Source organism: Hoplias malabaricus, chromosome 12 (genome assembly GCF_029633855.1).
Source record: "Hoplias malabaricus isolate fHopMal1 chromosome 12, fHopMal1.hap1, whole genome shotgun sequence".
NCBI classification, from domain to species: Eukaryota; Metazoa; Chordata; class Actinopteri; order Characiformes; family Erythrinidae; genus Hoplias; species Hoplias malabaricus.
The window spans coordinates 1088783-1115612 of record NC_089811.1 but is presented as its reverse complement, the minus strand read 5'-3'; the positions used below and the strand labels follow the sequence as shown (position 1 = coordinate 1115612).

General features: G+C 47.1%; 2 protein-coding genes across 3 annotated transcripts in view; both read right to left on the bottom strand.

The window, feature by feature from the left end:
• Window positions 1–13827, bottom strand: part of LOC136664148 (protein lifeguard 3) — a 14462-nt gene extending 635 nt beyond the window's left edge. Inside the window, exons 1-13 of one of the 2 annotated variants that reach the window (XM_066641225.1) lie at window positions 13110–13827; window positions 11485–11744; window positions 9369–9439; window positions 7983–8047; window positions 7840–7893; window positions 7692–7742; window positions 6698–6737; window positions 6255–6292; window positions 5377–5464; window positions 3322–3417; window positions 3040–3093; window positions 2414–2571; window positions 1–576 (exon numbers count right to left, since the gene is read on the bottom strand). The exon at window positions 1–576 is cut by the window's left edge and continues 633 nt beyond it. In XM_066641225.1, the coding sequence (XP_066497322.1) occupies window positions 2422–2571; window positions 3040–3093; window positions 3322–3417; window positions 5377–5464; window positions 6255–6292; window positions 6698–6737; window positions 7692–7742; window positions 7840–7893; window positions 7983–8047; window positions 9369–9439; window positions 11485–11734 (957 nt within the window). In that variant the 5' untranslated portion in view covers window positions 11735–11744; window positions 13110–13827 and the 3' untranslated portion in view covers window positions 1–576; window positions 2414–2421. Of the gene's footprint in view, window positions 577–2413; window positions 2572–3039; window positions 3094–3321; window positions 3418–5376; window positions 5465–6254; window positions 6293–6697; window positions 6738–7691; window positions 7743–7839; window positions 7894–7982; window positions 8048–9368; window positions 9440–11484; window positions 11745–12828; window positions 12995–13109 lie in introns of those variants that run through there. The other variant, XM_066641226.1, reaches the window with a different exon arrangement.
• A 1782-nt stretch (window positions 13828–15609) lies between these two features.
• dars1 (aspartyl-tRNA synthetase 1) overlaps window positions 15610–26830 on the bottom strand; it is a 45876-nt gene continuing 34655 nt past the window's right edge. Inside the window, exons 10-18 of the mRNA XM_066686587.1 lie at window positions 26104–26215; window positions 21018–21152; window positions 19498–19645; window positions 18861–19007; window positions 18621–18663; window positions 18387–18467; window positions 18118–18229; window positions 16915–16986; window positions 15610–16248 (exon numbers count right to left, since the gene is read on the bottom strand). Of these exons, the coding sequence (XP_066542684.1) occupies window positions 16157–16248; window positions 16915–16986; window positions 18118–18229; window positions 18387–18467; window positions 18621–18663; window positions 18861–19007; window positions 19498–19645; window positions 21018–21152; window positions 26104–26215 (942 nt within the window). The 3' untranslated portion in view covers window positions 15610–16156. The remainder of the gene's footprint in view (window positions 16249–16914; window positions 16987–18117; window positions 18230–18386; window positions 18468–18620; window positions 18664–18860; window positions 19008–19497; window positions 19646–21017; window positions 21153–26103; window positions 26216–26830) is intronic.

The window sequence follows — 26830 nt, the reverse complement described above, 5'->3', positions numbered from 1 at the left end:
TTAAGTCAGAAAACATGATCTTTTATCCCATTGGTTCATGTGAATTAAGACGCTCTGAAATAATAAATAATGAATAAAGGATCATAGAAAATCAGCCTTTGGAGCTGTTTAATACGTCACTTCATCACTTTCTTTTCTGTCCAACCTCTGCATTCTTTAAAGAGCAGTGAGTCCTGAACACATCTCTAAACATAAACACCTGGTAAAGACATTAATCAAAGAGGCGAGGCGTATATTTGCGTGTATTAGTCTTATATTATGAAAATCAACTGTTTGAATAAATGACAGATTCATTTTACAACAAACGTAGAAGACACTGAATACTTTAATAATATTGTCGTACGTAAATTATCTGTGCCATGTGTGATGCGTCTCTACGTCACTAGAAATCCAACATTTCAGCAAACGTTAAACTAACAGCGGTGTCTAACTGCGCCGACAAAACAGGGGTTTGATTTATAACTTTTTAAAATACAGAAGCAGCTTTGATGATGATGCACAACAACACGGCTCCGTAATCCATCCCTCCGCTCTGTTCACGGACAGCGTGCCTTTACAGAGTCCTCAGACCTGAAACTATAAAGAAAACGTGTGTTAAACAGACAATAAACAGTATTCAAATGATGTTTTACCACACGGGACGATCCAGTGAAGGCCTGCACTGTTCACACGTAGTCCATCGACAGTCCGACACCTGAGCGGAGACACAGACCGTTCATGTCTGTCTTAGTTCAGTTATACAAAGCCAAACTACATTTCCGTCATTGAATGAGGAGAATACTCCGTGAGTCACTCAGGTAGAAGATCGACAACTAAACCAAGCTTCAGACATCAACAGTATTTACAGCTTGTTGACCTTAACCAGGCTCTGTACGGACCAGTCTACCTTCTCCATGGTTTTAATGATGGTAAATCATTGCTGTGAGACCTGCTACAGCTCACATGACCAGCAGGTGGCTCCTATCTACCTTCTCCCCAAACTGCAACCAGCCACTCTCCCTGACCACCAGCGTGAGGCGCTAGAGACCGTCACTGTGTCTATTCACTATACGGTGCGCTATTTTTGGGGTCCGCCATTTTGTAAATGAGTGCAAAAGCATAGTGGACAGTTTTCAGTGCACTCAAACAATCCCACAATGCATCTCAAAGAAGTAGGGTACCGTGTAAACTAGTTGATAGCAGATACCCATAATCCACCGTGCTGTTTCTTTAAAACACTCACCAGAGGTGGTGTCTGCAAACATTTACGACCCTCCTGTACTCAGCTCCCTATAACAGTGCACGGTACAGAGGGAGTAATGTAGGGAGCCATTTTGAACACAGGAAGTGTCTGTGATGCGAAGCACTGAAAGGCAGGCCCTGGTCAGTGCTGCCACCGTGTGGAGAATTTCAGGCTGAACATGCGTGACTAGGTCAGTGACTAAACACGAGTTTAAGGACGTATTAATGTTTCGGTGAGAATTTGACGAACCCAAGTGGTGGTCAGCGGAGAAAGGGAAGTGCTTTGTGGTTCCTCTGTGTCTTTTCAGCTATTTTCTCATAACCCTTTTATTTTCTCTTTAGTCTTTTCTCGTTTCTGCTTTGGCCTCCTCTTTTCGTTATTATCTTCTCTTTCAAATGTTTCTTCTAGTTTTGTTTTCTCTTTTGCTGAACCCACAGTCACCGTTCGCTCCTTCGAACAGATGTGACAGTTAAATGCAGCACTGCACAGCTGAAGCCGGTTGGTGCTGATTGCTGCTGAGGACTCTGGGAATTTGAGTTCCTGAGCGCCAGATCCTCCAGCTCTTCCCCTGCCCCCTGCTGGAGCCTGGCTGCATCGACCGAACTCTAACAATTAACACTCCATAACTACATCTGAAGGCTATGTTTACGTTTACAGTCCGATAATCCGATAACACACAACACCACAGCCAAGATGAACTCAGTTTCGATCTGAATGACTGAATGAGGACTGTATACACCTTTAAATCCTGTAAATGTAAAAGTAGAGGCCATGTAAACATCTGCCCTGCATCTGATTACATTCCCAAGCACTGTGCATGTAAAAGCTCAAGCTGTATCTGTAGCCTATGCTTCATATATATGCTCTGCTAGCCTTTGTCCAGAATCTGCACATCTTCCGTCCTGACGTTCAGAGAGGGGCTTAGGAGCAGGGTCCATCATCTCAGACCAGTGCAGTACACTAGGGAGTAGGGAGTATGGGTTGATTTGGGACCTCTGAGCTTCTCGTCGTTGTGTAAGCGTTTATAATGAAATATACGCAGCTGTGAGTCTGATTTCTGTAGTGTGTGTGTAAACAGATATTCTCCTCAGACTGAGCTGAGTGTGAATTAATCCATTAGTACTGGAACAAACCTGAGTGTAAACATAGCCAATGAAGCACAAACACACACACACACACACACACACGTACGGTGGAGCTCAGTCTGAGGAGCTGCCGGTGATCTGTAGCAGGAAGATGAAGATCTGGGCGATGTCGACGTAAAGAGAAAGTGCCGCAAACACGTACTCCTCCGGGCTGAGGGTCTGAGATCTGTTTCCGATCAGAAGCTGAGTGTGATACACCAGGAACTGCACAAAAATATAAATAATAAAGAAAATATAACAGCAATACGTTAGAAACCAGGAGCAAAGAGGAAGCGTCTAGTGACTGTGGGTTTGAACAAAAAGGGAGCATTAAACGACCTGAAAAACCAATATTACAGCACCTTTAATAATGAATGGACTGTGTGTTTTATGTCATACACAGATCTGAATATGAAATGAATATTAATCTGCTGTTCACTTGTTCTGCCAGGGTTTGGTTCTGTGTACACAGTGATTCTCAGATGTTTCTGTAGACCAGGTCCTTTTTGATCTACAGTGTAATTATTATTGTAAGTGACATGCATTAATTATGAATCGCATTCATTTGTGAATACCCATGAACTGTGCACAGACAAGGCCTTTAACATTGAGCGTGGAGCAGCCACTGCCTCCCCCTAGTGGCCAGAGATGGCCCAGACTGGAGTAGACAGGTGTAGATTCCTGTGGACTCACCAGGGTGTAGACTACGGCCCCGAGAGCAGCGTACAGCATGTGGAGCCAGGGAATCTGAGAGAGGGGAGAAAGGGAGTACTTCAACTAGTGTGTTGAGAAAGAACAGCTCGTTATTTCACTAATTATCTGTTTGTCCGTCTGCAGGGTCACAGCCTCTTCTCTCCAGCTCCAAACACTCGTTCTTCACACGGTGTCCATTAAACACAGTCAGAAATACATCCACACGTTTCTTTTACATTGTGTTGAATCGAATGCCAGACAGTGTTCCCCTGTAGGACTCACATACTGAATGGAGAGCACGACTGTTGCAATGATGCCTGTGATCAGTACAACCACTCCCATCACACACAGCAGACCCGTGCAGGAGGTGAAGTCCACCTAGCGATAAACAAAGAGTCAACCGATAACAAACCCATCACAGAAATCTTTAATACAGACATTAAAGCAACACTAGGTAACATATGGTTGGAATATTTCCTCCTGGGGCGGCACGGTGGTGCAGCAGGTAGTGTCGCTGTCACACAGCTCCAGGGTCCTGGAGGTTGTGGGTTCGATTCCCGCTCCGGGTGACTGTCTGTGAGGAGTTGGTGTGTTCTCCCTGTGTCTGCGTGGGTTTCCTCCGAGTGACTGTCTGTGAGGAGTGTGGTGTGTTCTTCCTGTGTCCGCGTGGGTTTCCTCCGGGTGACAGTCTGTGAGGAGTGTAGTGTGTTCTTCCTGTGTCCGCGTGGGTTTCCTCCGGGTGACAGTCTGTGAGGAGTGTGGTGTGTTCTCCCTGTGTCCGCGTGGGTTTCCTCCGGGTGACAGTCTGTGAGGAGTGTGGTGTGTTCTCCCTGTGTCCGCGTGGGTTTCCTCCGGGTGACAGTCTGTGAGGAGTGTGGTGTGTTCTCCCTGTGTCCGCGTGGGTTTCCTCCGGGTGACAGTCTGTGAGGAGTGTGGTGTGTTCTCCCTGTGTCCGCGTGGGTTTCCTCCGGGTGACAGTCTGTGAGGAGTGTGGTGTGTTCTCCCTGTGTCCGCGTGGGTTTCCTCCGGGTGACAGTCTGTGAGGAGTGTGGTGTGTTCTCCCTGTGTCCGCGTGGGTTTCCTCCGGGTGACAGTCTGTGAGGAGTGTGGTGTGTTCTCCCTGTGTCCGCGTGGGTTTCCTCCGGGTGACAGTCTGTGAGGAGTGTGGTGTGTTCTCCCTGTGTCCGCGTGGGTTTCCTCCGGGTGACAGTCTGTGAGGAGTGTGAGGAGTGTGTTCTCCCTGTGTCCGCGTGGGTTACCTCCGGGTGACTGTCTGTGAGGAGTGTGGTGTGTTCTTCCTGTGTCCGCGTGGGTTTCCTCCGGGTGACTGTCTGTGAGGAGTGTGGTGTGTTCTCCCTGTGTCCGCGTGGGTTTCCTCCGGGTGACAGTCTGTGAGGAGTGTGGTGTGTTCTCCCTGTGTCCGCGTGGGTTTCCTCCGGGTGACTGTCTGTGAGGAGTGTGGTGTGTTCTCTCTGTGTCCGCGTGGGTTTCATCCGGGTGACTGTCTGTGAGGAGTGTGGTGTGTTCTCTCTGTGTCTGCGTGGGTTTCCTCCGGGTGACTGTCTGTGAGGAGTGTGGTGTGTTCTCCCTGTGTCCGTGTGGGTTTCCTCCGGGTGACTGTCTGTGAGGAGTTGGTGTGTGGTGCTCCGGTTTCCTCCCACAGTCCAAAAACACACGTTGGTAGGTGGATTGGCGACTCCAAAGTGTCCGAGTGTGAGTGAATGAATGTGAGTGTGTGTATTGCCCTGTGAAGGACTGGCGCCCCCTCCAGGGTGTATTTTGGATGCAGGGTGCATTGGGCCTTGCGCCCAATGATTCCAGGTAGACTCTGGACACACCGCGACCCTGAATTGGATAAGGGTTACAGATAATGAATGATGTGTTTATATCTGACAGAGATGTTCACAAAATAGGATGCTGTGAGCAGCTGCATATGAGCCTAACGTCACCGTGCATAGAGACATGTAAAGTCATTAGTAATAGAGGTATACACTGGGGGATCTAAGACTCACCACTACGTTATGTTTATGACTTCCATAAGGCTATGGACTGTGAACTGAAATTTAAATCAAAATCAATTCAACAAGTGTCTTGTTCTTTCTGTGTTTCTTCTTTCTCAATTATTCTGCTCTTTTCCAGACTCCAGAGCTGAAGGTTTTTGTTTTTTCTCAGGGGACTGTGATGGGAAAGGCATGAGACGTTCAGCTAAACATGAATGTTTTAAGAGGGACAGACAATCATTGTAAGCTGAGACAATGGTGTCATTCGATACGGGAAACAAAGACCCGCTTCAGAGCCGCCCCGTCGATCGAAGCCCTAGAGCCCAGAGGTTTTTACCTTGGTCTGAAAACAGAAGACTGTCACAGCCACACACACCACTGCCGTTATCCCCAGGGCCAGGAACACAGCTTTGGTGTCAAAGTAACTGCAATCACAAACACAAAACTGACTGACACGCATCGACTGAAGGTAAAAACAATGTTTTTCTTACCGTGTGACGGTTTAACCCCTGACATGTTTTAAAGGAACCCCTTATTTAGTGCCTGTTTACATTAATGTGTGTATCTGGAGCCCACCTGAGACACAAGCCCAACCAGACAGTTTACTGTGTGCAGACTTTAGAATGGACCCGCCCCCTCGTCTGAGTCTGTCCAATCACAGCGCTGGACCCGTGTTTATGTGAGAGGTCAAAGACAAGGTTAAACTCAGCAAAACAGACACAACGAGCGCGGAGAAATAAGAGCACTGAGTAAAAACGGAGAAGAAAGAGAACAGAGTGAAAACGGCTAAAAACCAGAGCTTCTGCTCCTCGCTCCTCACTGCTGTGCGCTCGGGGTCGGGGTGAACAGCGAGCGGCTCATTATCATTTAAAGGAACAGGTGCTGAAAGCGGGCGTTCTGAACAGGGGCTGTTTACACAGGGAGAGAACACTGCTGTGGGGCTCGTGGGGTTTGGACCAAAGTTTAATTACCAAAGATATATTCCCCTAAATGTCCAGATACAGGGACTCCAGCTACAGCTCTCCCACACCGTAGTTGTTATTGGTGTCAGACCGAGAGAGTGAGGCCAGTGGTGCTATGATATAACACCTAGATAACTACATAAGGCCAAAAATGTAGTATTCAGGCTTTGAATGAAAAATAACTTCCCTGAATGTGGCACAGACAAAGTCGCACACATATTTACAGCAAACTAGGGATGTGTTTATGACTAACCTTGCAATGGTTCCTGTCATGTAGGACATAGCAAGAGTCTGTGGGAGAAAAGTGGGAGATGTGATCTGCATGCGTTTAAACACAAAGACAGTGGATAATAAAAGAAACACAAGTGATCTAATCAGTCTCACAACGATATCAGACTCACGGCACGACATTAAGATGAAACTGCATTGGACTGGCGTTAAAATCTGATCAATATTTAAGTGAATCAAATGAACATTATACAATGTATTAACAGTATTTGAGAAGATCCAAGTGTTTGGAGAAGCCCTGGCACTAAATGTATTTCTTAATATGCATTAACACTATAACACTATACACAGGGGAGAGAGTCTACGCTGAAGTGTTATTCCAGGTCAATGTAGTGCCTGTTTCTACATTTTAAATGTTTACTGCCATTTCACTGCACACTGCACATGATCTGTAACTCCAGCACTTACAAAAACAAAGAGGAGGACCATGTTCCAGGGAAATCGTCTCCTGTAAATAAAGGAAACAGCGAGAAACGAGTGGCTCAATATGATTAGACTGAGCAGATTTATGATTCTTTAAAAGGTGTGTAGACAGGATATTCAGATTCTTTAGACGGGATTAAAGTCTTATTTGAGAAACTGGATAAAGAGGAGTGCCCTCATTAACAGTAAAATCCTAAATGCTTATTTGTCTCTGAAATGGTGAAGAATATCACATTGTGTGCAGTTTTGAGTCGTCATCATCATCTTTTCCCCGTAATCTATTTCAGGGTCGTTGTGGCAACAGGGCGAGCAAGGAATCCCAGACGTTGCTGTCCCCCACAGCTTCCACCAGCTCCTCCTGGGGGATCCCCAGGCGTTCCCAGACCAGACGGGAGACACAATCCTTTCAGCGTGTCCTGGGTCTACCCCGGGGCCTCCTTCCAGTTGGATGTGTCTGGTTTACCTCCAGTAGGAGGCGTCCAAGAGGCATCTTTATCAGACGCCCGAACCTCCTCAACCGAGTCTTCTCAACGTGAAGGAGCACCTAGAGAGTTCGCCTAGCAACCCGTCAGAGAAAGCTTATTTTGGCCGCTCGTATCCGCGATCTCGTTCTTTCGGTCATTACCCAGAGCTCATGAGCATAGGTGAGAGTGGGGACGTAGACTGAACGGTAAACTGAGAGCTTTGCTTTAAGGCTTTGCTTGAGCAATCTGAAAGTGTGTGGTGCTTCACTGAGGACGGATTGTGAACACTAACAATGAGCAAGCACAGAGAAAACCTTAGAGAAATATTGTTACGTGTGGGTTCTCTCGGGTTTTCACATCGGTTAGGACCAGGTATGAGTTATCAAGCTCACTCACAAATCCTGCTTTGGGGAACAGACTCCGGAGCACTGTGAGCAAGAAAACAGCCACCGACTGTAAGGTCATTTACAGCCAAATGTGAGTGTGACCCAATGAGGAAGAAACATTAAACTCACCGTGGTTTCTCACAGCACACCAACACCAGGTACGTGACGAAATACACAGCACTGTGGACGAGACGATTCAGTTACTCCTCACAATGGTGTAAACAGTCCGTGTAAGTGACACAGTGGAAATAAAAACTGTGAATGTAACACAACTCACAATGAAGCCCAGTAAATAGCGGGATACTTGATTACGAAAAAGCGCACAGGATCCCTGCAATAACAAACAACACAGACAGGGTCATTAATGTGTAACACACACGCAGTCTGTTCTGATTCACACAGCTGTTTATTTATACTCACACAAACGTGAACACCGCTACAACTGAAGTTGTGAACAGCAGCTGTGCTGCTAATATGAGATAGACCTGTCAAACACAACATGAAACACAGATAATATTAATCCCAGCTTCTAAACATGCACTTCCCCTTTTCTTCTAAACATGCACTTCCCCTTTTTTCAAATGAATGGAGCCACATTCACTTCACTGTTTCAGAACAAAAACGTGTCTCTGAAACAAAGACTGATAAACTATGGAGAAAACACTCCCTCGTCTTCAAATGATGCTTGACTACAACGCCAAGATTGAACCAGCCCCTGCCTGCATGATGGACCCGGTCAGAACCAGCCCCTCTCTACGTGATGGACCCGGCCTGAGCCAGCCACTCTCTACATGATGGACCCGGCCTGAACCAGCCCCTCTCTACATGATGGACCCGGCCTGAGCCAGCCCCTCTCTACATGATGGACCCGGCCAGAACCAGCCCCTCTCTACATGATGGACCCGGCCTGAACCAGCCCCTCTCTACATGATGGACCCGGTCAGAACCAGCCCCTCTCTACATGATGGACCCGGCCTGAACCAGCCCCTCTCTACATGATGGACCCGGTCAGAACCAGCCCCTCTCTACATGATGGACCCGGCCTGAGCCAGCCCCTCTCTACATGATGGACCCGGTCAGAACCAGCCCCTCTCTACATGATGGACCCGGTCAGAACCAGCCCCTCTCTACATGATGGACCCGGTCAGAACCAGCCCCTCTCTACATGATGGACCGGGTCAGAACCAGCCCCTCTCTACATGATGGACCCGGTCAGAACCAGCCCCTCTCTACATGATGGACCCGGCCTGAGCCAGCCCCTCTCTACATGATGGACCGGGTCAGAACCAGCCCCTCTCTACATGATGGACCGGGTCAGAACTAGCCCCTCTCTACATGATGGACCCGGTCAGAACCAGCCCCTCTCTACATGATGGACCGGGTCAGAACCAGCCCCTCTCTACATGATGGACCGGGTCAGAACCAGCCCCTCTCTACATGATGGACCCGGTCAGAACCAGCCCCTCTCTACATGATGGACCGGGTCAGAACCAGCCCCTCTCTACATGATGGACCCGGTCAGAACCAGCCCCTCTCTACATGATGGACCCGGTCAGAACCAGCCCCTCTCTACATGATGGACCCGGCCTGAGCCAGCCCCTTGAACCACCATCCTTCAAAGACGTGTAGGAAACAAGCATCTGTCCTGGATCCCTCACTGTCTCCTAATGTGTCTCACTGTCTAAATGGCAGAGACCCAGACTCTGAATCTGAACGCAGACTGAAGACTCATTTATCATTGAACACGTTACTCTATGATTACAGCAGCTGAAGACGTCCTGTTGAAGCTCAGCAGGCTGGACTCACCTTTCTGATGAAGGCGTGTCGGACACTCATGCTTTCCCATAATCCACCAGCTACAAAGTCTTCTGTCTCTCCTGCAACACCAAACATTGTTTTACTGACTTTTTACCGACTGCTGTAGGCTCTCTTACAGCTCCTTGTCCGCCTCAGAGCGGGTGGCAATAAAAAGAGCTTTGTCTGCCTTCCACAGAGGTTTTGTTCTCTTCTGTAGGTCTGAAGCTGCTGTTACTCTGTGAAGGTCATTGGCACTGAATAACAAACATTTCAATAAAACACCACCCAAATGTAGGACTCTCAAAGGTCTGACATTGCGTTTTTCTCCTCTCTGAAGCAGATTATCCTCGGGTTCTCTCTGGGTACGTTATGAATGAACTGAGTTTGAATTAGTGATGAATAGATGAATAAAACTGATTCTTTTTTGTCTGATAATTTAGACTAGGCGTTGAATTACACACCTACACAAACAGGACATCAGATTATTGATAAAAATACTACAACAAAACCTCTCTGAACCATGCACCACTTTCAACAGAACGGCAACAAAGAGCTTTCTCTCATATAAACATGCACTAGAAGACTGACCTCAATGAAACGTGTTAGAAACATTATTACACTCAGTTATAACTGCTTACATTAATAACCAATATTACATGCTGCGGTCTACTTTCAAACATCGAAATGAAATAGCACCCAGCCTTTATCTACAATGGTTCTTTTATACATTGGCTACCCCCATGAGAAGCAAACACTGCAGTCACTTCCTCCGGGTGACTGTCTGTGAGGAGTGTGGTGTGTTCTCCCTGTGTCTGCGTGGGTTTCCTCCGGGTGACTGTCTGTGAGGAGTGTGGTGTGTTCTCCCTGTGTCTGCGTGGGTTTCCTCCGGGTGACTGTCTGTGAGGAGTGTGGTGTGTTCTCCCTGTGTCTGCGTGGGTTTCCTCCGGGTGACTGTCTGTGAGGAGTGTGGTGTGTTCTCTCTGTGTCTGCGTGGGTTTCCTCCGGGTGACTGTCTGTGAGGAGTGTGGTGTGTTCTCCCTGTGTCTGCGTGGGTTTCCTCCGGGTGACTGTCTGTGAGGAGTGTGGTGTGTTCTCTCTGTGTCTGTGTGGGTTTCCTCCGGGTGACTGTCTGTGAGGAGTGTGGTGTGTTCTCCCTGTGTCTGCGTGGGTTTCCTCCGGGTGACTGTCTGTGAGGAGTGTGGTGTGTTCTCTCTGTGTCTGTGTGGGTTTCCTCCGGGTGACTGTCTGTGAGGAGTGTGGTGTGTTCTCCCTGTGTCCGCATGGGTTTCCTCCGGGTGACTGTCTGTGAGGAGTGTGGTGTGTTCTCTCTGTGTCTGCGTGGGTTTCCTCCGGGTGACTGTCTGTGAGGAGTGTGGTGTGTTCTCCCTGTGTCTGCGTGGGTTTCCTCCGGGTGACTGTCTGTGAGGAGTGTGGTGTGTTCTCTCTGTGTCTGTGTGGGTTTCCTCCGGGTGACTGTCTGTGAGGGGTGTGGTGTGTTCTCCTTGTGTCTGTGTGGGTTTCCTCCAGGTGACTGTCTGTGAGGAGTGTGGTGTGTTCTCCCTGCGTCTGCGTGGGTTTCCTCCGAGTGACTGTCTGTGAGGGGTGTGGTGTGTTCTCCTTGTGTCTGTGTGGGTTTCCTCCAGGTGACTGTCTGTGAGGAGTGTGGTGTGTTCTCCCTGCGTCTGCGTGGGTTTCCTCCGAGTGACTGTCTGTGAGGAGTGTGGTGTGTTCTCTCTGTGTCTGTGTGGGTTTCCTTCGGGTGCTCCGGTTTCCTCCCATGCTCCAAAAACACATGTTGGTAGGTGGACTGGAGACTCAAAAGTTTCCGTAGGTGTGAGTGTGTGAGTGAATGTCGCACTGTGATGAACTGGAGCCCCTTCCAGGGTTGTTCTTGCCCTGCGCCCAATGATTCCGGGTAAGCGTCGGACACCCCAAGACCCTGAACTTACACGGTTACAGACAGTGAATGAATGAATGTACTTATGTTCTATGTTTATATTTTTTTAGTCAGAGTTGTGTATTTTTAAACATAATGCTCTCCCAATTGTGGACGGAAAAATAAATAAAATAATTGAGATTTCATAATATGCTCAAATTTTGAGAGATTCAGACCCTAAGTGCTTACTCATGTTGGAGGAAGGCATTCCTGAAGGGAGGTAGGTTGGGATGACAGAGGGCATGCCGGCTGCTGGGTACCCCGATACCCAGGGTCCTGAAGGATTAGTGGGATGCACTGGGCCACTGTAGACCCCGGGCTGCGGGGGATATCCATACGCTGGATATGGGTAACTACCTACTTGCCGCTGAGGACCATACTGATGGTGCCTGTGATGTGCGGACTCTTCATAAGCCGGAGGAAGATCGGACTTAGACATTGTGAGGTTCCTGTGAAATCAAATCATAATTCAGTAATCAACCAGTTTGTTATGTTTCGGTAAAATAACTTTTCAACTTATTGTAGTCACTGCATCTGTGCAGCCTTCTGGGATTAAAGTCTTCATACTGAGTGAAGATATTTTGAAATATTCTGCTTGGGCTGTGTTTTCACCAACATGTCTTACACGTGTAGTGAGGTAAAATACGTCTAGGCCGTCTGCAACCGAGCAAAAGCCCTTTGCAGATTGGAGGGGTTTGTTATGAACTCATTTCCTTTGGCGATTTGGGATGATCTTCTCAGTGGAGGAGAGAAAAACAGTCATGTCTGATATGTATGGGGAAAAATATCTGAGGATTTACCATAGAAGAAGAAATTAGGCCAGGACCCCAGGTACCTACATGACTTTTCCCAGTAGGATTTTAGATTCAAAAGGCAACATCCTGAGATCCACTAAGTTAAAGTGAAATGATTCACTATTTTGCCCCATAACTCTTTCCGTCACTGACTTAAACACGGTCTCTCTCTCTCTCTCTCTCTCTCTCTCTCAAAACCGATGTCTAATGAGTAAAAGTGAGCTAATCTGGCTAAAGTTAGCAGCTGCATACGCTGGCCATCCACATCCATAGCCTCCACAGAAGCTCTATTCTCCCCATTACTGCTCCACTGAATATTACAATCATTTAGTAACTGTAATGTAATGTAGAAATACTAGTGTTCCTTTAAATCACATACAAACAAATAAACAAAATCCTTAATCGTAGCCATTGATTTACTTCAACTATTTTAATCATTTGATGAATTTGACTGGCTAACTTCTTTCCAACTCATGTGAGGAAAACTGTCATTACTGCAATAGAAATGGACTATTATCAATTTGTCATTTAAAAACAGAATAAGGATTATTTAATTAATACTGGGGCCAAATACATGGACACAATTAAATAAATAAATAAATAAATTGTAATTAAAACGTTTTCTAAAGTTATCATCATATATTTGCTGACAAAAATCTAACATAATAAATGTGGCAATAATTAAAAATGAAATGTACGCTTTACAAATCATTAAAAAGTAAACTTTAGTAACATTCACCTGTTTATTCTATCATTAAAACAGACACAGGCGACTGCTGTTAGAATAAAGTCATGTCCTCCATAAATGAGATATTTTCAGTCATTTACTAAAGTCAAATCTAGTCTAATTCATTGCTGGAATAGTTATTGTATTTTCACTAACAGTGGGTGAACATTAACACTTTAACGGTAATGAAGGTTCCTCTGAGAGGACGCGGAGACCGTTGAAAACCAACGGATTTATTTTCGTTTGAATTTAAATGTAATCGTTCCCGCTCAAACCGGAGCTGTTTAACTCACCGCTGTTTCTCTGCTGCTCTGAACGGGCTAATGGAGCTCTACCGCGGACACTCTCTCTCTCTCTCTCTCTCTCTCCGGCGGCTCTGCGCTTCTCTCACCGGGCTGATGGAGCTCCACCGCGGAGCGCTCTTCGCTGCTCCCTCCCGTGGCTCTCAACGGCGCTCATTGAAACTGGACTCGGGCTTGAGATTAGAGATAGGGGAGTCGGCTCCCAAAGAGTCGAGTCTTTAGCTCCAAAGCGTCTGAGTCGGTTACTATAATGAGGTTCGCATTAGTTGAAGTCGACTCCGAGTCCCAAGTTATGAGTGCAGTATTTTCCTAGTCACCCGGTCAGTCCCACTGTTCAAACCTTTACACAGGTTCACAGACTCACCCAGTCATCACAATCTCACAACTCATTCACACTGTCACCTAGTCACTCACTCACGTGTGCACAATTTCACACTATAGTTCACTCACACCTGTGGACAGTCAGCACCCGGAGGAAACCCACACAGACACAGAGGGAACACACCACGGCCTGAAGGATTGACCGCAAACTCCTGAGACTCCAACTTCAGGAGCCAGTACATGCCTCTAATATCATTCATTCACTGTTGACAAAGAAAAGGATGAAAGATCACAACTTCAGTTTTTTTCTCCATGGGCCTGAGCACTTTTTTCTAATAACTTTATGTGGTAAACCTCACTGGACCAAGTTGTTGTTTGGTCACTTGAGCAGCTGTGGGAAGTCCTTCACCTGCGTTTGAAGAATAATTAAGAATCGAATCAGTTGGGTGGTACTAGAACAACGAATCGGTTGGATCGAAACCTGAATTGAAAGGAACTGTTCAAACGAACCGGATCGGTAGTGAGACGACCCCACGTCGTTAGTGACTCGGCTGTAGAGTCGACTCTGTAAAGTGATACGGGACTGGTGTTGGTAGATTCAGAGCTGGAAAAACACCAAAGCACGTTTCTGTCACGTCTCATTACTAAATCTAACCCAACAGCTCTCGGCCCGTATCTTCTCACAGAGGAGTGTGGGAGCTATGTTTAAATGTTAATGGACCTGTACATTCCAGAGCAAATCACCTCAAATCATACTTTATTTCTACACGGGTGTTGGTGGTTTAATTGTGCTGCTGTTTTATGACTGGGTCTCATCAGTGACTCCGGAGCTTCGACTCTATTTCAGACCAGAATGATCCAGAAAGAATGGCAGCATGGTGGCGCTGTAGACAGTGTCTTTGTCTCTCAGCTGCAGGGTTCTGGGGTCCTGGGTGGGTCCTCGGACAGTCAGGTGAGGGGTTTGTGTACGTTTAAAAGTTAAATAGTAAATAATAAATACATAAAGCAAAACAGCACATGTTCGTAGTAGATGTCTAAAAACAACATTAGTCTAAGAGTTAAATACAAATTGTAAATGATTCATTCATTGTCTGTAACCCTTATCCAGTTCAGGGTGGTGGAGGGTAGGCTCTGGGTGCAAGGCGGGAACATACTCTGGAGGGGGCACCAGTCCTTCACAGGGCAACACACACACTCACCTACGGACACGTTTGAGTCTCCAATTCACCTACCAACGTGCACTTTTGGAGCATGGGAGGAAACCGGAGCACTCAAAGGAAACCCCCGCCGTCACAGAGAGAACACACCACACTCCTCACAGTCACCCGGAGGAAACCTACGCAGACACAGGGAGAACACACCACACACTCCGGGTGACTGTCTGTGAGGAGTGTGGTGTGTTCTCCCTGTGTCTGCGTGGGTTTCCTCCGGGTGACTGTGAGGAGTGTGGTGTGTTCTCTCTGTGTCTGCGGGGGTTTCCTCCGGGTGACTGTGAGGAGTGTGGTGTGTTCTCTCTGTGTCTGTGGGGGTTTCCTCCGGGTGACTGTGAGGAGTGTGGTGTGTTCTCTCTGTGTCTGTGGGGGTTTCCTCCGGGTGACTGTGAGGAGTGTGGTGTGTTCTCTCTGTGTCTGCGGGGGTTTCCTCCGGGTGACTGTGAGGAGTGTGGTGTGTTCTCTCTGTGTCTGTGGGGGTTTCCTCCGGGTGACTGTGAGGAGTGTGGTGTGTTCTCTCTGTGTCTGTGGGGGTTTCCTCCGGGTGACTGTGAGGAGTGTGGTGTGTTCTCTCTGTGTCTGTGGGGGTTTCCTCCGGGTGACTGTGAGGAGTGTGGTGTGTTCTCTCTGTGTCTGTGGGGGTTTCCTCCGGGTGACTGTGAGGAGTGTGGTGTGTTCTCTCTGTGTCTGCGGGGGTTTCCTCCGGGTGACTGTGAGGAGTGTGGTGTGTTCTCTCTGTGTCTGTGGGGGTTTCCTCCGGGTGACTGTGAGGAGTGTGGTGTGTTCTCTCTGTGTCTGTGGGGGTTTCCTCCGGGTGACTGTGAGGAGTGTGGTGTGACTGGGTGTGTGTCTCCTTCTCACTCTCTCTGATGGAACCGACCATGCTCTGACATCATTTCATGGTTCAATCCCCAGCAGAAGTACATTAAAGACCAGTTCCACATCTGGTTTTGATTGGTTCTTCATTATTTATTACTTATATAAGAATCTGATGATTAACAGGTGAATTAAAAACCCCTAATTACACTTTATGATCACCGTAAATGTGTGGATTAGTCAAAGTCAGTAGTGCCCTCAGTACCAAAGTTTGTTCAGTAGAAAAAGATATATTTAACCCTGCGTAATATTCCCTCACCTCTTCTACAGCATCTCTGCCGTTACTGAACACCGATTCCCTTCTGGAAGATGAATGCACATTAGTCTCTCGGGTAACACTTCGTTTATAAGGCTACACAACCTCTACATAACAGCAGCGATCACGGCAGGTGTACAGAGGATACTCGAGCTGCTGTAATCAACTACACCCTGGAAAATAGAGGGTGAGTCGCCTTATAAATGAACACCTACATCACAGTGTCACTGTTGTCTCCTTATTCTCCCCCTGCTTTTATTGAACTCTAGTTTGTGAGTGATTCAAATGTGATTTTGTTATGAGTTAATTGTGGCACTTTATTCCCCCGTGTCCTGTCTCCCTTCTCTTCAGGACGGTGGTCCGTGGGACCGTTCTCACGGCGTCAGACGCTTGGGGTCGCGGGGGAACATGGAGGTCTGGCGAACGTTGTGGAGGCCGAGGTACAGCATGGTCACTCTCTCCAGACCTGAACGAGCAGAAAAGAGTGATTTATTCCCTTCACCACGACTCCTTTTACACCTTATTTTATGATAAAATTAAAAACGAATAAATCAGGAGGAATCAAGACCCATAAACTACCCTTAAACTACTCAGAAACCAACATAAAGATGTGAAAGGTGCGCAGTCAGAGGGAGGAGCTAATATATGGGGCCATTACTGTGTGAGGTCAGGTTCAAACTGGTTTGAGAAAGAACCTCCACACATCCTCCAGGCCACTAGGTGTCAGTATAACATCGGTTTCTTAATGTGACTCGCTGCCAGACTGAGCCCTTTCATTGTGATCCTCCGCTGAGCTAAAATAATGAGAACAGAGCCTCTGTAGTCGCTACATTGGGCTCAGCACTGCAGAAACTGTATTATGTAACGTCTGGAAGTAGGTAGGAAACTACCCCCACCTCTGATTTCAGGACAGTGCTGTAAAAATGAATCACAGTCTGCAAAAGTAGGGGTAGCCCAGGACCTACCCAGTGTTGCTTTAAAAACTGAACTAAACATCTCAGTTTAACTCTTTAATGGACTGACCATACTCCAGTGTTAACACGCTGACAGTAATCGGAGCAGCTGTCAGTCAGATGTGGATTAAAACTAAGGCGTGGGGTGCAGACAGAAGTTTAAGGAAAGTGAGAGTTACCAATTCCTCCTCCAGCGTGAGGGGGAGCTCCGTAACGGAACGAGTCGATGTACGCCTTGATCTTCTCCAAATCTACAACACAAGACATCTATTACAACACAATAACACGTCGTGATGCAGCGTGTAGTTTAAGAGTGTGTCATTACAGAGGGTGACGCAGCGTGTAGTTTAAGAGTGTGTTATTAGAGGGTGATGCAGCGTGTAGTTTGAGAGTGTGTTATTACAGAGGGTGATGCAGTGTGTAGTTTGAAATTGTGTTATTACAGAGGGTGATGCAGCGTGTAGTTTGAGAGTGTGTTATTACAGAGGGTGATGCAGCGTGTAGTTTGAGAGTGTGTTATTACAGAGGGTGATGCAGTGTGTAGTTTGAAATTGTGTTATTACAGAGGGTGATGCAGCGTGTAGTTTAAGAGTGTGTTATTACAAAGGGTGATGTAGTGTGTAGTTTAAGAGTGTGTTATCAAAGATGTTGTGATGCAGCGTGTAGTTTGAGAGTGTGTTTTTACAGATGTTGTGATGCAGCGTGTAGTTTGAGTGTGTTATCACCGATGTTGTGATGCAGCGTGTAGTTTGAGAGTGTGTTATCAAAGATGTTGTGATGCAGCGTGTAGTTTGAGAGTGTGTTATTACAGAGGGTGATGCAGCGTGTAGTTTAAGAGTGTGTTATTACAGAGGGTGATGCAGCGTGTAGTTTAAGAGTGTGTTATTACAGAGGGTGATGCAGCGTGTAGTTTAAGAGTGTGCTTTTACAGATGTGGTGATGCAGCGTGTAGTTTGAGTGTGTTATCACAGATGTTGTGATGCAGCGTGTAGTTTGAGTGTGTTATCACAGATGTTGTGATGCAGTGTTAATTTGAGAGTGTGTTATCACCGATGTTGTGATGCAGCGTGTAGTTTGTGAGTGTGTTAACACAGATGTTTTGATGCAGTGTGTAGTTTGAGAGTGTTATCACCAATGTTGTGATGCAGTGTGTAGTTTGTGAGTGTGTTATCACCGATGTTGTGATGCAGCGTGTAGTTTGTGAGTGTGTTGTTACCGATGTTGTGATGCAGTGTGTAGTTTGTGAGTGTGTTGTTACCGATGTTGTGATGCAGCGTGTAGTTTGTGAGTGTGTTGTTACCGATGTTGTGATGCAGTGTGTAGTTTGTGAGTGTGTTATTACAGAGGGTGATGCAGCGTGTAGTTTGTGAGTGTGTTGTTACCGATGTTGTGATGCAGAGCTCTCTCAGTCAGCAGCTGAGCGTCGTGAACTCTCTGAGCTCCAGACAGAATCTCCTCTCCTCTCATGAACATGTCGTAGGAGTTGGAATATTTCTAAAGAATGAGGAAAGTACATTAGATTTCTATGTTCTATTTACACTACATTAATTTCCAGAGAGCTGCACTGAACAGAGGTTTTAAGACACTGGCAGCGCCCGCTACTGAAAGTACAGAGGGGCAGAGCAGCTGTGGATAGAGGTATGAGGCTTACGGGGTTGCTGGGGTCAGGCATGGTGTAGAAGGGCCGCACTCCCAGAGGATATTTATCCAGAACGTAGAAGTCAGTGTCGTACTAATGAAAAGAAGACGTGTGAGAAAAGGCATTCATTACTTCATCAGGCACTTATTTTGTGTTCATCATACACACTACACCCTGAACATGGCTACAGTAACATACAGCGATGGACCACACTACTGTGTGTGTGTGTGTGTGTGTGTTATTTACCTTCTCCTTGACCAGACGCCCCAGCAATTTTTCATTAGGTGTGCTGTAAAAAACATGAACAAGGATGAGATCTAACTTCTGTCACAATATTTCTCCTTTACCAGAGAGAGAGAGAAAGTTTTATCACTGTCAGTAGCTCATTAAGAGTGCTCTCCTCCTCCTCCACCCTCGAGTGTTTAACCACACGTTGTGCACGTCTCTCTCGTTCCTCAGAGGTGTGTTTGTGTGTGAGACCATTACCTGAGGTCCTCCTCGTCCCCCATCTCCACTCCCGCAGCTCGGAGCATGGCCACGCCCTCGCGGTACTCCAGCCTCAGAGTCGGCTCCAGGAACTTAAACGGCTCACTGGGGTACTGCTTACACACCGTCTGGATCTCCGTCTGGAAACTACACACACACACGGGCAGAGACAGAGCTCTAGTACGATTACAGCATTCTCAGAGCTCAGAGGTTCCTCTTCTGGACACTAGGTGGCAGTAAATGCTCATGCTAGTGTCAGTGGTTCTATGTAATCACATCCTCACACACACGCCCTCAAACACCCGCCCTCTCACACACCTTCACACACACACCCTCAAACACCCGCCCTCACACACACATTTTCAAAAATCACCCCCTTGAACAGTGTTTTTGAAGCCCTCCGTTTTCAGAGACACAGGACGGCGTTGTGATTGGACGGGAGCCGACACAAAGACGTCGCCCTCCATTTCTCCTGAGCGTGGGGTTCATGGTAAAATGTGGAACAGGAAGTGGATCAGTGACATGTCTCGTTACGTTAAGGTCCTGGATTCGTAATTATTCGCCTTTTTTAAACGTCTCTAACACATCTGATGATTTTAGGACTGCATATATCTAACACTGTGTGTGTGTGTCTCACTTGTCTCTGAGCCCTTTGAAGATCTGCACCATGGTGTCAGTGATGGAGTCGACGACCTCGTGGTAGTGGTAGTTGAAGGCCATCTCTATATCCAACCCCACAAACTCAGTCAGGTGACGATGAGTGTTCGAGTCCTCAGCTCTGAACACTGGGAGAGTGAGAGAGAGAGTGAGAGAGAGAGAGAGAGAGAGAGAGAGAGAGAGAGGGAGGGGGAGAGTGAGAGAGAGAGAGAGGGAGGGGGAGAGTGAGAGAGAGAGAGAGAGAGAGGGAGGGGGAGAGTGAGAGAGAGAGAGAGAGAGGGAGAGTGAGAGAGAGAGAGAGAGAGAGAGAGGTAGATGAGAAACAAAAGAAAAAATTAAAAAAGAATTAATTTGATTTTCCCAATAAACTCTAACCTATACGTCCCTTAGAATAAAGCCGTGTTAAACGTGGATCGTGTGGACGGTGGAGTGAAGGGACATTTCTGTAAATAAATGTTTACAAACAAAATAAAACTCGAGGCCTATTCTCAGAGTCACATTAATTCAGATGCCGCTCGTTTTCCTCTGTCAGCGTTTTCAGAGAGAGGGTCGGACCTGGTGTGAAGGTCACACTACGTTAAGTAGCACTTTTTTGTGTGAAAAAAATAACAGTGATAAATAAAATGATATAAAAATAATACATTAGCGACAGGCTTCATATGGAGTGTGATGTGATACTTGCTCTGACCAGCAGAGGGCCTCATTGACCAATGTTTCTCACTACTGTGCGCGTCCGGGTGAGTTCAGGGGCTAGAGTACATTTAGGGCTGCAGTAAATTTAGGATTTAAGATTAGGGTCAGGGTGTGTGTGTGTGTGTGTGCGTGTGCGTGGGTGTGTGTGTGTGTGGGTGTGTGTGTGTGCGCGTGTGCGTGGGTGTGTGTGTGTGTGGGTGTGTGTGTGTGCGTGGGTGTGTGTGTGTGTGTGTGTGTGTGTGTGATGTAAAGGTTGATGTAAAGTGCCTGTTTGGCTCTGGTTGGGATAAAATAAGGAATTACTACAACATTCCAGCCAATGCCTGTGGTTTTCCTTCATTCATCTCTGAATGTTTTGAACTGATGGGAATCTGACAGGAACGGGGGGCTGTAGGGGGATGTTTTCTGGATTGCGTCATTGTTGAAGCAAAGCCTCGGCGTGCCAACAGTCAAACAAAAATATGCAAAAAAATCCCAGGGAGTTATGGACCGTTTGTACTGGACCATCCTCCTTTCATTATCTTTAAATCACTCACACGTACGGGTGAAAATGGGACATCTGTGGTGTCCCGGGTGGTCGCTAGACGTCTGTTACGATATTCCGGGTGGTCGCTAGGATTTTGCTGATTGGCTACTATTGTGTTACTAACAGTTGCTAAGCTGTGTGGTTGCTATGGTGATTTAAGTAGCTGTTAGGTTGATGCCTGGGGTTTGCTAAGTGCTTGTTAGGGAGGTGTAATGGTATCCCAGGTGGTTGCTATGGTATCCACAATGGTAGCAAAAGCACTTGTGTGTGTGTGTGTTTACCTGGTCCTACACAGAACACCTTGTCGAAGTCAGCGCAGATACACATCTGCTTGTAGAGCTGAGGAGACTGGGCCAGGTAAGCGCTCGTCTTAAAGTACGACACTGTGAAGACGTTGGCTCCTCCCTCACTGGCAGCTACAGGAGAAACAACAATACATCTCCAGGTAAAGATACAAAGTGCATTTTGATTACATCAGTAGCCCACCAACCCACACACTGTGAAACAAGACCCCAGTCAGTTTACTGTCCGAAAACACAGGATAATACAAGCTGTTCTGATTCTGCTTTAGAATGGCCCCGCCCCCTCGTCCGAGTCTGTCCAATCACAGCGCTGGACCCGTGTTTATGTGAGAGCTCAAAGACGAGGTTAAACTCAGCAAAACAGACACAACGAGCGCGGAGAAATAAGAGCACTGAGTAAAAACGGAGAAGAAAGAGAACAGAGTGAAAACGGCTAAAAACCAGAGCTTCTGCTCCTCGCTCCTCACTGCTGTGCGCTCGGGGTCGGGGTGAACAGCGAGCGGCTCATTATCATTTAAAGGAACAGGTGCTGAAAGCGGGCGTTCTGAACAGGGGCTGTTTACACAGGGGGAGAACACTGCTGTGGGGCTCGTGGGGTTTGGACCAAAGCGGGTCACAGACTTTTATTTAAAACCATATACATCCCAAAAGGCACTGGAGTCCCCGGCCTCATATACGACTCTGAGGCTGGTGACCTGCTACAAACAGGGTGTGAGAGACTGAACGTTTGGTGTTGACTCATTATAAGAGGCGTCTACAAACATGTTTAAATCATCACATCTCGTTTTCTACTGGTGGCCGTTGTGTGATATGAGTCATGGTATAGATGGGATACCATACCATAGGTGTGACACCATGCACTCTCTCACGCCATTGGTGGATTTAAATATGGGGCATATACAAACACGTGGGCGAGAGAAAGAGGGAGAGAGAGAGAGGGGGGGGGGGGGGGGGCTACTACACAGCATTACAACACAGCAGCGCACACACACACACACACACACACACACACACACACCAGACTGAGAAAAGAAAGTAGGTATTGTAAACACTTACACAACTCAAAGCCTCTGTGAAATAATATAACGGTCCTCTCTGGTCCGAGCTGGTTGTGTAACATCAAATCCAGCTGCATAATGTCAGCTCTGTATTGGTTAATCAAGATTCGCAATCATCCTCTTATTTCTTCAGATGAACGTGCCATTATTCTGTCCATCATCAGAAGAAAGAGTGCTGTGCAAAAGCCTGAAGTCGTCAGGAATAATAAATAAAACACTTAGCCCTGAAAACAGCACTGTGCTGAAATGAAGGAGGAGAGGACGGGAACAGGGATTGGTTTCTTATCCTCCTCCAAATGTTACATAGTGCAGTTTCTACAGTGCTGAGCACAGAGCAACAACAACAGAGGCTCTGTTCTCTGTTCTTCCTTCTGTTACTTTAATTTTTCATAACTTTCAGTTCACATCAGAACACTGCTGTGAAGATTTGATGGCTTGCAACATCCAGATCCCTGGTGATGCCTCAGAGTCCACGGGTCCTTAGAGAGCACAACAGGCCTCGCTGTCTCTGGGCGGGTGGGTTTTATGGCCCCCCTCCCTTCCCTCTTCACAATGAGAGTCAGTGGTCTGTGAGCTGATGTGACGGACCTGGGCAGTTTCCACTCTCCTCTGGTGTTTTGGCAATGTCTGGTGATTAGACATTATGATTAGCTCTGAATCCCAACTCCTCCCAAAGGTTCTGGATGGAGCTCTGTGACTCCAGAGAACACAGGTCCACTGCTCCACAGCCCACACCCCTCTAGCCAGAGCTTGGCATTGGGCATGGCGACCCTAAACCTATGTCAGTGGTGTATCGTAGCGAGGAACAGCACGGGTCCGGTTCTAAAACACACCTGACGTCAGAGGAGCAGCGGATGTGGGAGATACGGCTGAGTAACTGTGTTTTGCATGACTGTGGTCAGAGAGGACAAGGTGTTCTTCATGCCCCCCCCCCACAGTCTGACTGCTCTGGGGCAGTGCTGGGGGCTTTTACACCCCTCTGGACAGCGCTTGGCATTGGGCACGGTGACCTTAGGCTCATGTGACGCTCTCATTACTTCTTTTTTTTTTTTGGAGCGTCTACATCTTTCGGTTTAAGTTTTGAATGTTTTCCCTGATGTTACTGCGGTCGTTTTTGTCGTAGCTGGTAGATTACTGCAATCCTTTACTGATTTAGTGCAGTTCTTTTTTCAGAAGCTTGTATTTATTTATATCCTACTTTCACTTGTGCTTCTTTACTCTGTCTTTACTGCGCTGCTGTGACACTTGATTTTCCTCCTGGGATCAATACAATAATCTCTCCATTTCAGAAGACTGAATTTGTGTGTGTGTATATATATATATATATGTATGTATGTATGTATGTATGTATGTGTATGTACATGTGTGTGTGTGTGTGTGTGCGTGTGTATGTATGTGTATATAGACGTGTGTATATACACGTGTGTGTGTGTGTGTGTGTTTACGTGTGTGTATATATATGTGTGTGTGTACGTGTGTGTGTATGTGTGTGTGTGTATATGTATGCGTATGTACACGTGTGTGTGTGTGTGTGTATATGTATGTGTGTGTGTACGTGTGTGTGTATATGTGTGTGTGTGTACGTGTGTGTGTATATATATGTATGTGTGTGTGTACGTGTGTGTATATATGTGTGTGTGTGTGTGTGTATATGTATGTGTATGTACACGTGTGTGTGTGTGTACGTGTGTGTATATATGTGTGTGTGTGTGTGTGTATATGTATGTGTATGTACACGTGTGTGTGTGTGTACGTGTGTGTGTATATATGTGTGTGTGTGTGTATTTAAACACGTGTAACTTCATATCTATTAAAGGTATCAACAAGTATTTGGACACAGTGTATTGTAACCCTTTCCATCTCAGGTCACTCCTGACGTCACTGGTTCAGTGTGTGTTGCAGATATGACTCGATAATCATTTGTTTTCATGACTGTGGTCTTCAAGGACAATTTGTTCTGCATGGCACCCCCTCACTCCCTCACTCCGGGCGTGAGCTCGGCCGATAGAAAGGGTGTGTGCACCGGATGTGGTTTATTTTGTGAAAGAACAACGTGTTGTTCCAACTGCAGCTGGTACGCCCCGAAAAAACTAGAAAATGAGGGGAAAAAAAGAGCGGCAAGTTCAAATACAAACGTAAAAAGGCGCCGCGATCTGATTGGCCGGCTGAAAAAATGGGGAAGTGAGAGCAACCGTTTGTTTTTTTTTCTCCCTGCAGTGTGTAAAACCACAAAACTACGCAAGCAGCACAACCAGAGGACTCCACACACACACACACACACACACACACACAGTGATTGGCTGATCTAAAAAGAGGCGTATATAAAGATGTGTGAGGGAATCTGAGTGAGGTCACTGTGGATGTGGATCTGAAAGCTGTAACACAGTCGAAGACGAGCAGAAATATCTCTGAAAAATATCACACACATGACGCATATCAACACTTACACGGCTCAAAGTAGCAGTACGACAATGGAACATCAGTTCATTCAATTCATTAGAGAATTTTAAAAAGGGAGAAAGGCATATTCACATTAATGTGTGAATCTGGAGCCCACCAACCCCCACACTGTGAAACAAGAGCCCAGTCAGTGTTCTGTGCGCTGCCTGAGTCTGAAACACAGGATAAAACGAGTCGTTCTGATTCTGCTCCGCTTCTGACGTCAAGTGCAGAGACTTTAGAATGGCCCCGCCCCCTCGTCTGAGTCTGTCCAATCACAGCGCTGGACCCGTGTTTATGTGAGAGCGCAAAGACGAGGTTAAACTCAGCGAAACAGACACAACGAGAGCGGAGAAATAAGAGCACTGAGTAAAAACGGAGAAGAAAGAGAACAGAGTGAAAACGGCTAAAAACCAGAGCTTCTGCTCCTCGCTCCTCACTGCTGTGCGCTCGGGGTCGGGGTGAACAGCGAGCGGCTCATTATCATTTAAAGGAACAGGTGCTGAAAGCGGGCGTTCTGAACAGGGGCTGTTTACACAGGGGGAGAACACTGCTGTGGGGCTCGTGGGGTTTGGACCGAAGCAGGTCACAGACGCTTCACTAAGAAACAGAACTATGTTCCACTGTGAAGAATAGTCTGGGAGGTATTAAAGGGTTCTGTTTGTAAAGCGGCCGGGCCGGTAGAGCACGCCGGACTCAAGTGAACTGGCTGAGACCAAATGGAAAGTGGGCCCAGACAGCAGTGTCCTGTAGACGAGCTGTGATCATGAACTCCCGAAGAGTCAAGACCACAGGGTGTATCAGTCCAGAGGAGTGGACGTACAGAGAGATATGGGACACGACCTTCTCTCCTCCTCCTCACACACTGTTTTCACTCTGCTGGCCTTTAGTCCCCTCTCAGCATCCGTCCTTCACACTGTTTTCACAGAACTGATAACACCAAGCTGGACCTCCCTCTCTCTCTCTCTGTCTCTGTCTCTCTCTCACACACTCCTCACTTTCTGTGTAGGTCTCTCCCCAAAACCACCTCCCTCTTCGGCTTTGTCTTGTTCACTCTCTCACAGTATGTTTCCTTCTCTCTCTCTCTCTCTGTGTGTGTGTGTGTGTGTGTAGATAAGGACTGGTGAGCCTGTTTCTGTCATGTTGAAGTGCTCGAGAGTAGGAGCTAATTACTAAACACATTACCTGAGGTTAACAGAGGGCAGAGAGAGAGAGAGAGAGAGAGAGAGAGAGAGAGAGAGACATGATGAAAGATGAGTTATAAGAAGTCTGGTCCTGGTTTACATCGGTACCAGAACATGGCAGTGAGGATTTGATGGCAGCCTTCAGAACATGACTGATGTTGGATGATCAATTCTGAGACCCAGGGTCATCCTGATGTTGCTGGATGGAGCTCCAGAAAACACAGCTCAACTTCTGGGGGCTTTATATCCCTCCAACCCACACGTGGCATCGGGTTTGGGAACATTAGTCTGTTGTGTAGATGAAGAGAGAGAGAGACAGAGAGGGAGAGAGAGAGAGAGAGAGACTGACAGACAGACAGACATGTGGTTTGAAGGTGATCTTACCTGAGATAATTTTTGGAGTCTGTATCTCCACAAAGCCTTTGTTGATGAGAGTGTCTCTGAAGAGCTGACACACCCCAGACTGCAGCCGGAAGATGGCCTGACTCGTTGTAGTCTACAGAGAGAGAGAGCAGAGAGAGAGAGAGATAGAGAGTAAGAGAGAGAAAGAGAAAGAATAAGACAAAGACAGAGAGAGAGAGAGTAAGAGAGACAGAGAGAGAGAGAGAGTAAAAATAGTTAATAACAAAGTATAAATCAGGAACACTCTCCTCCCTGGAACCAAAGGTAAGAGGAGGAGGAACCTGAGGAGTGGGAGCATGGTGTCTCCTCTCCACACAGAGTTGAGTTGTGGGGCCACTGGCCCTGTCCCAATCCCTTCCCTGAGTCCACTTTGAAAGTGTACACTTTCAGGACACTGCTGTCAAAGGCTTCGAAACAAAACGGGGACTGCTGTCAGCCCCTGCCCGGGTCCTCCTCCGTTTTCCTGTCTATTTCCTCTTCTTTTGGTTTCCATATAACCTCGTATTCTCTGCCCCCACCACCCTGCCTCCACCCTGGGGGTATCAGTGGTCGTCACCGTGCACCGGGAAACCGGGAAAGGGAGGGGAACCAAGCTGAAGGAAGGTAGATGGACTCCTGAACCTGAGTGCATGTGTGGGAGATTTCCTCCTCCTCCTCCTCCTCCTCCTAGGAAAGCTGGGGCAGCTGCTGGAGGTGGTGTTGGGGCCAA